Source organism: Epinephelus fuscoguttatus, linkage group LG18, assembly GCF_011397635.1.
Source record: "Epinephelus fuscoguttatus linkage group LG18, E.fuscoguttatus.final_Chr_v1".
Lineage (NCBI taxonomy): Eukaryota > Metazoa > Chordata > Actinopteri > Perciformes > Serranidae > Epinephelus > Epinephelus fuscoguttatus.
Genome location: NC_064769.1, coordinates 11,603,637 through 11,617,584, shown reverse-complemented (window position 1 = coordinate 11,617,584; position 13,948 = coordinate 11,603,637). Strand labels below are relative to the sequence as shown.

Genomic DNA, 13,948 nt, shown 5'->3' with positions numbered 1-13,948 from the left:
ACATTATACAACTATTTTGGCAGATTAACACTACTCCTCGCAACTGGTAATTAGATTTTGCCCTCTAATTATTTTGTGTTTTTTCATTTTAGACTCATATTAGTCATTTTTGTTCAGACACACAAAAAGATAATCTTCAGATGACATTGTTCTTTGAAGTAAGTATAAGTGTGGTTTACAATGGAGCACTAACACAGGTCTATTAGGAAGCAGGGCTAAGAGAGGAGCTCTAGTTCAGCACCCTAATGCTCAACACCCAGCAGAGACTACAGTGTCGAGAGCATCATGTGTTTCATTTGTTTAAGTGATTAATGAGCGCTCCCCTACAGTGTGGGCTGCAGAGAAAATTGAGTGTCTCCATTTTATCTATGCATTACAATCATCTCTCTCCTTCCTCAACACCCTCCCTCGAGCTTATAAATCATGGCCTCCTCCCAATTTTATGGATGGTGTGTACACAATTAACACAATGTACACACTGTACAGAAGCATGTCTGGGTCAGTGGTACACTGAAACGCCAAAAACTGTGGAAACACATGCGCTACACCCACATTTTTTTTTTTTGTATCTGAAGGACGTATGTTTGACTTCATCAGCCCTGCAGCGCAAGTGCTCGGCAGAAATCGCAATTTGCTCGTTCCACCACAAATATTAACATTTCCAATCTGTTGTGTTGCACTACAGCAAATAGAAGCGACACGACTCAGAGAGTGTTAATAAATCATGATTATGAAGCACCATTGGCTGCAGCTTCCCTCGGCAGCCAGTGAATAAACTCCATCCCAGTTCTGTCTGTGGGCACACCCTGCATGATGATACAAGTCGTTAGGTAATTATACAGCAATTAAGATTCTGATAGGAGAAACAGCAGGTTGGTCCACCCTCCTGGTGACAAATGATGAACAGGGTATCTCTAATCGACTTACTTTGATAGTTCCCCTTGACCTGAACTTATAGATTTATGGGAGAGAGAGTGTGCTGTTTGTTTGCTTCCCTTTTTCTTTTTTTGAAGTAAAGACGAGCCAGCCGGCTGTCAGAAGATGACATGCCATCATCATCGGTTGGAAAAAGAAAGGCTAATTTTAACTAGCTCCCTTTCCTGATAGTCAGCTATTCAACTCAAGTGCTTCGTGCCAAAGGACACAACACACAGGGGATTTTTGATCCATGACTCAGAGGACACATTGCGCTCCATATTTAACACTCATTCATCATTTGCATGGCACTTGTGCCGTGTGAATATTTTTAAAACATCCTGAAAAGCTTGTGTGTGTGTGTGTGTGTGTGTGTGTGTGTGTGTGTGTGTGTGTGTCTTCACAACCTGTGGGGACTTGTCAGGTGTGAACTCTGTTGAGATGCTAAACGCTGCTAAGCTCAACCTGCCGTGCGTAAACTGAACCTGCTTTGATGTTAAACAGTTAAACAGGTTCATTAATAAATTATGGGGGGTTTCTTCCAACAACTCCGAACACAAGTACATTTGTGTTCAGACCGCCCTGAAATCTCTCTCTCCTAGCTCCTGACACTTTTAATCTTTTTAAAGAACAGGAAAAATAAACAGACTTTTCAGTTTTAATCTCACCACTTTTCCTCTAACATCTGCTCTCGGATTCAGGTTGGACTTACTGTTGGCACTTATTCCTACTCTACATTAAAGCACCTACAAATTACACAGAACAGGATGTTGGGTACTATATTAATATAAAGGAAATATGGGGATATATATGGGTATATATACAGGGAGTGGAAACTTGAGGAGTCTGCACAGAAGGGAGTCAAGGGCGCTAAAAACAAAGTCAAGGTGACTAGGGAGAGCAGGTGCAATCCTTGCTGAGAGGAAGAAGGAAGCCAGCAAGAGGCTGACTAGGGAGTCTAGGGAACACGAAGAGGCAGAGAGAACTTGTGTGTGTGTGTGTGTGTGTGTGTGTGTGTGTGTGTGTGTGTGTGTGAGAGAGAGAGAGACATCCAGATTGAGAAGAGACATAAGAGACACAGGAAATCTGCAAGCAAATTAGACATCATTAGCCAAGAGGCAGCTAACAAGTCTAATTAGGGGGGAGGCAGGCAGGCAGTGATACCAGACTTGCTTCCGGACCTCAGACGCACACACACTCATATAAACACACACACAGTCACAAACATAACACACACTCGCAGCCAAAGCTTGAGGCATCTCCTAACTAGGTCAGATCTCTGATACTTTAAGTCTGAGGGTAGGAGGGAGAGATAGAGAGAAAGAGAGAGATTGAGAGAAGATAAAAGATGGAGGGTGGGACCTTGGATGGGAGAGTTGTCTGTTCTTGGTGAGATGGAGACACTGGTTTAAAGCTGCGAGAGTGAGATAGTGTGGAAAAGACTCAGGGAGAAAGAGAGAGAGAAAGAGTGCACATGGTAAACAGACACACACATAAATAACTGCATAGAGGTTGACTTGTTTACACACCCAACAGCTGCTGTTTTACTTCTGTCATTTACGGGACGCTGCGTTTAGCATATGAATCTGAAAGAATACTGCAGCTGCTGTTATTATCTCCCATAAAAATGTCAGGTGCGTTAAGTACACACTCCTAGTTTTAGCTGTTATTATAAAGATTAGTTTTGTGAAATGAGGGTATCGCTGCATTAGCACAGCAATCCAGTTCTCAGTTTGAGTGATAGCTTGCCAATACACCTGAGGGATGACTGAGTTACATTCCCTTGAAGCGATGATGACTGAATGTCAGCTCTGGGAAGACACAGAAAAATGCTTCAGTCGAACAGCCTGCATCTCTCTCTGTTCCCTCTGCTCTTTCAGAGGCACAGTGACAGAAAATATTGTCTCAACAACCTCTGATGATCCCTCATCTCATGTAACGCTGGCTCAGTGCTTCGGAAGAATGGCGCCAATGCCTAACTAGCAACTTGGACCAGCTTAATATTCTATAATACAGTAATATACCAACACATTATTCTGTTTAGCAATGAGCAAAGCTTGTTGCCATGGGCAATACAAATAGTGGTAATAGTTTTGAATGCTGACTTGTGAAATGGTGGGCTTTTAAATCAATTAACGAAGACAATTCTGTCTTACAAACATGATTAAATTGCTTTTTTACATTCTGTTTAATTCTGTGACTCTAAATGCACTACAGATAATGAAACATAATATTGCATCAGACTTTCTTTCTTAACAGTACTTCAGTGATAGTATATTCTGTGATGAGGGGAGGCATAGATTGTATGAAAATAATGGACATGGACACAGCTATGAAGCACTGAGTTTGGCATTCCGGCCATCACCATCTTGATTTTTGGATCCAGAAAAATCCTTTATACAATATAAACAGGTGAGTTCCATAAAAATTCACCCCAGTACAGTTGTCATAAATGAGAAAATTAGCTATAGAGACCAAAACTGTTTTTCTGTGCTAGACTGTAACTATGTTTATTCCTGCTTTAAAATAGGGCATTCTAACATGGGGTCTATGGGGACTGACTCACTTCTGGTAGCCATTCAAAGAACTGCAGTTTTTGGCAACTTATTTTCCTTGTTAGCAAAATGACCAAAATGACATCCCCCTTGGCAACCTGCCATCCCTCCCCGGCCCCCCAGCAGCACAGAACATCGATACAATCAGCACAATTTCAAGATGGGCACCCAAGATTGGTGTCACCAATTCAGTATCTGACCAAATGTCTCCCCTTCTGTTCCTGAGTTCTGATGTAGAGTAACAGCCAGAAAAGTGTTTTTGGAGAATATTATGATGCCCCAGTGAAGGTGACCTTTGTCCCTTTGGATATGAAAATGCCATCACTTCATCATTTTATCCTATTAGACATCTGTGTAAAGCGTTTATGAATTCTTGAGTTATGGCCAAGAACATGTTTTGTGAGGTCACAGGGAGTTTCAGTTCATTGTGAAATCCCAGTTGATGTTTCTGTCAGATTTAAATAAATTATAAGGTGCTCACAAGTTATGAAGTTCACAAGAATGGCATGGACATAGGGATGCATGGATGGATGGACTTTTGTAAGTATTTATGGACAGACGGATTTCCCAAAGACATTATTTCTCAGAGCACAGCTGTTGCTGGCTTGGAGGCATAAAGAATGATCAAAGTGGATGTAGCACAGGCTGAGACATCCTGACTTTTAGTTCTTAATGTGGGTCAAGCTTCAAAAATGCTGGATCCTACACTTCCCATAAGACAACTAGATTAGACAAGATTCTTATGCCTCCCAGTTGGAGAAGCTGCGTATGAAGGCATTGTGTTTTGGGGTTGTCTCACTGTCAGTCCATCCGTCTGTCTGTCCCATTCTTGTGAACGAAGTATCTCAAAATTGCCTTTAGAGAATTTTTTTCAAATTTGGCACAAACATTCACTTGTACTCAACAATAAACTGATTGGATTTAAGTCGTCAAGGTCATTGTGACCTTGCATCCGTGTCATTCTCCTGAAAGCAGTATTTCAGAAACACCTTGATGGAATTTCTTCAAATTTGGTACAAGCTTTCACTTGAACTCAATGATTAACCAATTAGATTTTGGTTCTCAAAGGTCAAGGTCACTATGACCTTGCATCCGTCTCATTTTCATGGACACAATATATCAAGAACACCCTGAGGCAAGGTCTTCAAATTTGGCACAAATGTTCACTTGGACTCAACGATTAACCAATAAGATTATGGTTGTCAAAGGTCAAGGTCACTGAGACCTCACATCCGTCTCATTTTCATGGACACAATATGTCAAGGACACCTTAAGGCACGTTCTTCAAATTCGGCACAAATGCTCTCAATCATGAACTGATTCAAATTTAGCAGTTAAAGGTCAAATGTCAAATTCATTGTGACCTCACAAAACATGTTTTTGGTTATAAGTCAAGAATTGATACTATAATTATGAGAACATTTCACACAAATGTCTACTTGGATACAATGATGAAGTTATGACATTTCATATCCAAAAGGTCAAAGGTCAACTTTATGTGTGACATCATAATGTTTAGCAAAAACACCTTTCTGGGCATTATTCAACATCATATTTCAGGAACAGAAGGAGAGACATCTGGTAAGATACTGAATTGATGCGTGTTAACCATCTTTGTTTTCACAGACATGGAGGCATACAGCCGCAAGGTGATAATATGAGTTCATTATGCAGCATTAATATCATATGTGACGGATCAGAGAGGGAAAAGATTCCCGTGTTCGCTGAAGAGAGACACAAAAAGCTAATTTTCACATTCATAAAATGCAGAATACTGTGTTACTGGATCATTCAGACAGTAGCATACATGTCATTAACACTACTTCTTTCTTCCATTGTTGAATATCTGGCAGCAATATACTGTGGATGAACTTGCACATTCAGAATTTGGACGTTCATATACAACGGCAGACAGTAAATAAAGTGGACTTTGCTTAATAGTTAATAGTGAGTGATTTTGGACACAGTGCTTATCTTTCAAAGTTAACTTTCCACTAAGTATCTGTAGTCTCCTCTAGCCACTATACTTGGGGGTCGCGGGGGGGTTGGAGCCTATCCCAGCTGACATTGGGCGAGAGGCAGGGTACCTTGTACCTACGGACAATTTAGAGTTATCAATTAACCTAATCCCCAATCTGCATGTCTTTGGACTGGGAGGAAGCCGGAGAGAACCCACGCTGACATGGGGAGAACATGCAAACTCCGCACAGAAGTGCTCCCACATCTGGGATCGAACCGGGAACCCTCTTGTTGTGAGGCGAGAGTGCTAACCACCACACCACCGTGCCGTCTTACTTAAGTAATATCACTAGATATATTTTCTTAAAGCTGACAAAGCTCCTCCAAAGCCACGGAAAACATTGTTCAGCTGTCACGGCCTGTGGAGCACTGTGACTAGTAAATCAACAAGTCACAGGGAGGGACTCCACCAGTTTTACATGCTGGTGGAGTCCCTCCCTGTGACTCTCCTTTAAATATCAAACATTCTGCACTTGATTTATGACTTCACTTTTTCAGGCTTTTTTAGGTTTTCTACATGTGCAGATGCCACTGAAACAGAAGCACTGCTAATTGGCTGTCAGTGAAGAGGCACCAAAATCATCATGCCTTACTTGATTTTTTCAAATACACATTTATCATTTCAATACAGGTGTATAAATATGCTGTGAATGTTTCACTTATTACCTGTCTCTGGATGACAGGTTCCATGCTGGTGGCAGTTGCACGGCACACATGCTGAGAAAGGCCCTCTGCTAGGGTTTTCCCGAGTGAATCCTGGGGCACACAGCTCACAAAACTGGCCTTCAAAACCCGGGGGACAGGAACAAGATTCCACCCATGGGGCAGGAGGATACGCTGGACCAGAGGAGATGAAAGCTGAGGTCATGGTTAGCCCCGCGAGCTGCGACGTGTCTGGACAGGAAGGGGAAGAACAGACGGGTAGAACGTCTTGTCATAAAACTGATGCTTGCAATGATCAGTAGTAAACTGATAATTGTTGCCTCGGAGGCCTGTTGAAGTGTTTAGGGCACCTGCTTTTCTCTGGAATTAGGGGTGTGTGTGTGTGTGTGTGTGTGTGTGTGTGCGTGTGTGTTTGTGGATCCCTGTATCTCGTTAAGCAGTAGGTTATTAGCATTTGTTGCAGTGCTGTCCCTCCCTCCCCATCTCATTACAGGTTCTGGCCTGTGTTTACAGTTTACAGTCTGACACGTACCCACACACACACACACACACACACACACACCTACACACACATACATCCACACGCGCACACTATAACAGATTCATCCACCCACATGCCCGTAAATGCCACACTTAATGCTCACTTGCACACACACGTGCGCATGCATGCGCCCACACACGTACACTCGTCACCCGGGGAATCTTTGATATAGCAAATGAATAAATCACTGCAGCATAGCAAGACGAGAAGAAAGGGAGACAGGAGAGTCGGTGGAGGTATGTCAGACGTGCAGTTCCTGTGGGGTTTCAAGATCCCTCTCTCCTCTCATGAATAGTGATGGGGGCAGGCCATCCTGAACCGCATCCCTTTCACCCTGTACTCTCTAAACCACAGCCACAGAACACAAAATTACTTTTGTTCCTGGTCCCATACTGTGTCTGCTCTCACTGAAGACACACAAGATGGATGGATCGCTGGATAGATGGATAAAATATGCTGTACACGCATGACTATGTAGCTTTGTCAGATGAGAAATAAACCATGTGTGAATGGGTGGCTGCATAATGAGGGGAATCTGAGTGGTAGAACCAGAGGAGAGGATGGACCTTGACGTCTAACAAGTCATGATCCAGCCATTCCTTCAGCGGTGATGAAACCCAGTTCATTTGCACCTCTGAGGGATAATCAGTAGGCAAGCCTGTCCTCTTCCCTCTCCATGACTTGCCTTAGCCTCTACCCTTTACTCTCCTCCACCTCCTGAATTCTATTAGCTCGTTCAACGGGGGAAAATGTGCAATTAAAACAATTTTCAGACACTGAACCTTATATTTCACTTAATTAAAAACTCATGCTGTGCAAGTTCTCGCCATCTATCCTCTCTACAAGAAACCCTGTCAGACAAGTCAAGATTTTAATTTCCTCGATTCTAGAATGGCTCACTGCAGCCCCATGGACTATGACAGTTTAGGTCTCTTTAGGTACCTGTGCATTAAATTAAGCCATTGATTTATCATAAACTTCCAATAAGGCTGTGCGTTCTATTCAAAACTCAATTTTTGTGGCAGAGAAAATGAAAGGCCTTTACTGCGACTGCCATCAAAGCCTGCCTTTATAGTTTAAAGACAATACTCTCATTAAAATAATGCAGTTCTGTTAGAAGAGACTCTGCGGTGCAGAGAGAATTTAAAGAATAAAGGAGAATGTGAGAAGGAGAGAGGAGAAAGATGAGAGGACAGCTTTATGGGATTGCAAAATTAAAGTTTGCCGCGCAGCCTGCAGCGATAAGGCACTTCTAACACTGCTTGAGAATGTGTTTGAGACCTAACACAAATCATTAACAGAGTTTCTCCCCTGTGATGTGCAATAGATGCAGCGTAAACTGTGTGCTTGACTTTGTTTGCACGTTCATGTGGGTGGGTGGTTGCAAGAAACAGTTTGATGGAATATGCATGACTGGGCTTCTGTTTCTCTGTGCGCAAACTTCTGTGCGCGTGTGCGAGTTGCACGCGGAACTACACAAGAGTGTGCGTGTCACCACGCCTGTACTGAGCAGCTAATTAAAATGGTGTAAGCAAGTGTGAGAGAGCTGGTGAATTTGGCCAGCTGTTCTGTCTTCTTGGCGCTCTAATCCGCCGTAATGCCTCTCAGATCCTGTCTGTACTTTACAATGCTGACTATCAGATAGAGAGAGAGGAAGGACATGACAAAAATAAGAGGAGGATTTCCAGAACTAGTTACAAACATCTGGGAATAAATGTCCCGTTTCTTGCTGAGCCAGATTTGGAACAGTTGAACTATTCCCTGAATACAAGCAGTGACATTGTTTTAGCAACTATCTTTGGTGCAGCTTTAACTACTTTGTGATGAAAATTTATTTTCAATTTAAGAAAAATATGAATATTTTGCAGTCTTTCTGTGGCACTTTAAATTTAGCTGGTATTACTTGTAATGGCCATGCATTCAGCCACAATATACCATGATGTTTATTTTGTTTTTTTTTTACCATAATGCCTAAATGCTCCCAGATTCATAGTTGTAGGGCCACATCAGACACATACCCCTCAATATTTAGAACATGTGCAGAGAAATAAACGTCTGTGGATAATTCAGCTCCTGGTAAAAACCTTCTGAACATCTGGATCTTAAGTAATCAAGGAATAAAGATGAGCATGCATTAGCAGGTTAGTGACCTGTCTGCGACAAGCTCAACAGCGTCGCAGAAACATTGATTTGTAATGTGAAACTGCTTTATTCTGTGTTTTTTATTGGTTTTAATCACCTGGTCTGTTTGTTTTGAAGAGGAAGAAGCCTCTGATGATAATTTGGCTCCTGGGAAAATAAACTCCTGAACAATGAACACCAAAGGAATTCTAACTGGGAGAATTTTCACCTGGTTGCAATCTGCATTCTTCACCACTAAAAACTAAATCCCCCTCAATCTTACACACTGTTCCTTTAAACACATTTACACCATAGATTAATGCAGAGAGGGCACAGACAGGTGCATAAAAACCAGAGTGCAGGAAATTAAGTATTTGATGTTTAAATTTTCTGGCAAAGGAGCCCCAAACCATCTGTATTATATGTGTCGCCCCCTTTGCTGAGATGAAACCTACGCCCTTGTATAGATGCACACAAAACCATGCTCTCAGGTATGGAAAAAGTCTCTATCTAGTCTAAAATAAATGTGTTAAATGTGACACTTACAGTTCTGTCCTCCAGCATTGCTGATTCTGAGAGCTGTCAGGTTGTAAAGGAGTTGTTGGAACTCAAAGGCAGACAGTGAAGGTTTGAATCTCATCTCATTTTCATGAAGCCTATAAAATGAGAAGACATGGAAACACATCATTCACAGCATGTTTGTGAAGTTTATTCAAATGCTTACAAACTGTGATTAAACACCAAAAACAACACATTTAAAGGTGCAACAAACTAAACTAAATACGTCTGTGTGGCTAATTTATCAACAACTGGAGTGGTTTAAGGGCAATGTAATTGATGTCCACAGCTACCAAGATAAGAAATGCCCTGTCATTTGACTTTTTATGGAAGGCTATCTCCAGCACTACCAGCCGACACGCGCTGTGCGAAGAAAAATGTAAATGTGCTGACATCAACACATATTCAGGGTCTTGATCACTGAGCTTTGCCATCTGCTGAAGGATGTTCTGCAAAGCCAGTCTGCGCAGCTGACATCTGCCTGTTTTACTCCAGGAATCATGCACTCTTTCCATCTTGATGAGAGGTGCTGTGTCAGCTCCACACAGGCAATGTAGTGTTACAAAATTTTCTCCTAGTATCATGTGAAGGTCTCAAAAACGAGGAGCAGCAGCATGACGGAACACATTCACATTATCTTCACGTACAGGTGTAGGAAACACAATTACAGATAACATTTTTCTAATATGTGGTACCTAACCGTTAATAAGTATTCATGAGTTTCTCAGTTTCTAATAAGCCATTAAGTCTGGAGTTACAAATACATGTGTTGATGAATGGATTTTTGTCCAGGTGCTCTGCAGCTCTTTTCCACAAGGAGAAAAGGAAGACGACCAACCAAAGGAAATGTGCAACCCAAAAGTTATTCTCATCAATGGCTAATAATTTATATATATATAGCTATCTTTATACATATCTCTGTAAAGCGTAGCCACATCACTAGCCTGACTCACATTTTCTACAGACATTCACGTTCACGGTCCCCAGAGGATGAACTCCTGATTGGTTAGTGCCAAATTTGGTATCGACATTTGTGTTCCCCTCAGGATGTGACTGTGGTAGATTTAGTGATAATTTACCTTTTCATCTGGCCCAATCATCAGACCGAAAATTTGTGTGTAATACTTTGAGTTATGCCCAGACACCTTAAAAAAATGACATTCCTATCACCCTTGGCTGTATTTTGTGTTTAACATCAGCATGATAACATTTTCATTGGAGCCATGCTAATGTTAGCATTCAAGGCTCAAAGTTGGGGTATACTGAATCAGAAGTAGTGAGTACAACGTCACAATGGCGGGTATTGTTTCCACTTTGTGATACTGTGTTTGTGTCATCATGACAAAATGTGGGAACTACTGCAGAAGCCGTTTTGACTATTTTGCCAGGTGTTTAAATAACTGTCTCTCTGTGGACAGATTTTGTTAATTCAATGGTGTTGCAACCATGCAAGATGCATTCATGAAATTTTACAGCTGTGAAGTTGAGCTGAGTCAAAAGATGGGTGTGGTCTAAGCAAGGGCGCTGGAATTAGGAGTAGGAGGAAGCCACTGACACTGTATTGCAGTTGAAGAGATCCCATCGCAGGATGATCTCTAGTTCCTATGATATGCTGTTGGTCTTGTCAGTCTCAGAAAGCTAAAGAATTGGTCAGACATAGCCCCCCTTCTCCGTTGTCAGACAGATGTTGGCGCAGAGGGTTTACAAAGCTATCTGACCTTCGATAAGTGTTATGACTGTTTATACTAGCCACGTAACTATGGCCTCGTACAGCTGCCATTTTGACTGTAGTCTTGTTTAACTATTAATAAATGCATTTGTTACAACTTATAAACCACATGGTAAAGGGCACCTTATTTGAAAGTGGTACCCAATTATAATATGTGAACCTTGTAATTATAGGCAAGAACCATTAAAGAAGTGCAAAACCTTTAGTTTGTTGACCATATCAACCTAAGTCACGCCTTTCATGTGCAAGTACTTGATGGCCTCTATTTTATTAGGTTAACTGTTCTCAGCACGACACTGACTCACTCTCAAAATGCTTTGTTTTGCGTGTGGCCTCTGTCTCAGCATTCACATTTACACTGTGCACATGAGAACATGTGTGTATGTGTGTGTGTGTGCAGTTCTGGCTTGCGACACAGACTCTCCATTGATGCGGCGGGTCCTTGTTCCTTGGCCTGACATGTAGGCACAGTAATAAAGAGAGGCAATTACAAACTGGGCCTCAAAGCCATGGTAATGGAGCTGGTCAGACAGAGATAAGCAGAGTGTGCATGAAAGTGAACAAACTCCCAGTCATGCTTTCCCTATGGAGCGTCAGTGTCCCTTTTAATCAGCACCAAGCAGAGCGCGGAGAGCCACAGTGTAATTAAGCCCGCTCCGCTGAGGATGAGAGGAGATCATCGGGAGAGAAAAGCCCAAAAGAATACCGGACACACACGCGCATGCATACACTCACACACAAGTACCCTCAGAGTGAGTACAGAGATAGAGATACAAGGTGAGCAAGACAGCAAGACATAAACGGTGTGTGAAGGATGGAGAAAGAGGAACAGAGAAATGATGAGGTACTAGAAAGATAAGTAAGCATGAAAGTGAAAGTGAAGTCAAATTGAAAAACACAAATGGGTTACTCGTGTATGGGGACATGTTATTAGTATATTCCAATAACATATTCTGATTGTGCCAATCGGCGTGTGATTAAAAATAAAACCCAAACATATATATATGCACATACATAAGCATAACTAGTTATCATGGTTGGTTGTAACCCCTTTGTACATGTCGTTACGCCATTCCAAGCATTGTGCACTAGTAAAAGATTGAGGAGTTACTGTAAAGAGTTCACTGAATAGTTCTATGTTTTATTTATTGCATTTACTATCCACCTTTTAGCTTGTCATGCAGCCCAGTAGCCAGAACAAATCATTGGCATTGTATGTTTCTGCAAACCACAGGTGTGTCACATTTTTACGTTTCATACATATCATTAATGTTTCTAAAGTGACATAGTATATAAGCTGACTTTGCTATCACTATGTCTTCCAGTGGCTTTTTAGCTATCAAATGTGGAGATGCATTACTGATCTGAATTGAGCTATCACATTTGACACTTTCAGAATTCTAATAAAATTAGAATATATAATAAAATAAAAAATAATATTGTAACAGCATTTTTTTTATGTGAACCAAAAGTCTACATATACAGTATGCGTGTAACAACAATAACAATGCAGTTTATTTATAGGCACCTTTCAAAGCACTCATGGACAGCTAACAAGACACAGTTAAAAAAAAAACAAACAAAAAAAAAACAAACCGCAATGTGTCCAGACATCATAAAATCAAACAAAGCAGAAATATACAAGATTCATAAATAAAATACTGGGTATAAAATCATAGTCATAAAAATGAGGTATACGATTATCACCATAAAGTCATTATCTGTGCAAAACACAATGTGTTTGTCACCATTTGAGTCAGACTGAATATACCGGCTTTAAAAGGCGGGTTTTCCAATGGGATTTGAAGGTGGAAACAGAATCAATATTGTGATGTCTTCTGGGAGAGATTTCCAAAGGCGGGGGCAGAACGGCTGAAGGCTGTAGACCCTATGGTAGTCAAGCAGGCAGAGGGTGAAGTGAGTTGGATGGCAGAAGAGAATCTGAGAGTACAGGAGTGTGTGTTGATATCGAGGAGTTCAGAAAGATACAAAGGGGTGAGGGTATGAAGGGTCTAAAAGGTGAGAAACAAGATCTTAAAATCGATATGGTATCTTACAGGATGCCAGTGAAGTTCCTGAAGAACAGGAGTGATAGGATCTATGGTGAAAGTTTGGGCAGCTGAATTCTGGACCAACTCAAGTTTGTAAAGACACTTGAGAGAAAGACCAAAGACAGGGATCTGCAAACTTTCTTTTTCTTTTCTTTTTTGTATTTTTCCTCAGCAGCAATTTGTGGAGTTTGGTTAGCGAAGTTGATAACTGATCAGATCAGAGCTGATCAGAACAGATCAATGGATGAGAGGAGCAGCTGCTGCAGAGGCGAGTGAAAGCAAATTTTTAGAACCAGCACATTGAACCGTGAAGTTTCTCTTTAATTGCGCTTGGTGTTCTGCTGCTCCATTTGTAACCATTGTACAGAGTATGCTCTGTGCCCCACAATGTGATGCAATGAATAATCAAACAGCAGTCGAACAATGCACCTCACGAACAGTCCAGCTCCAAAAATAGAAAATCAATATGTGGCATGAGATGTTGATATTGTGGTGGGCTGCCACATATAAATGAATGTAAGGGAAACCCTGCACCCATATTCTTAACCTGGGGGGAAGGGAGAACCATGGTTAAACCTGACTTTTTTATACAATTAATTTTCTCTGGCCGTTGACAATTCCAATGTAGATTTAGTATCTACAAGGAGAACCTCAGTTTTATCATTATTAAGGTTGAGAAAGTTGAATGAGAACCACAATTTAATTTCCAGTAAGCGGTCAGAAAAGGAAATTGGCAGGAAGATTGGGAGTAGGTTTGGTGGACAGATAGAGCTGGGTGTCATCGGCATAGCAGCTG

At 41.4% G+C, this 13,948-nt stretch overlaps 1 protein-coding gene across 1 annotated transcript in view; it reads right to left on the bottom strand.

Annotated features, from left to right (window-relative positions):
* The window catches only part of lamc3 (laminin, gamma 3), a 154,412-nt gene that overhangs the window by 32,618 nt on the left and 107,846 nt on the right, over positions 1-13,948 (bottom strand). The window contains exons 11-12 of the mRNA XM_049604419.1: positions 9,361-9,470; positions 6,156-6,383 (exon numbers count right to left, since the gene is read on the bottom strand). Of these exons, the coding sequence (XP_049460376.1) occupies positions 6,156-6,383; positions 9,361-9,470 (338 nt within the window). The remainder of the gene's footprint in view (positions 1-6,155; positions 6,384-9,360; positions 9,471-13,948) is intronic.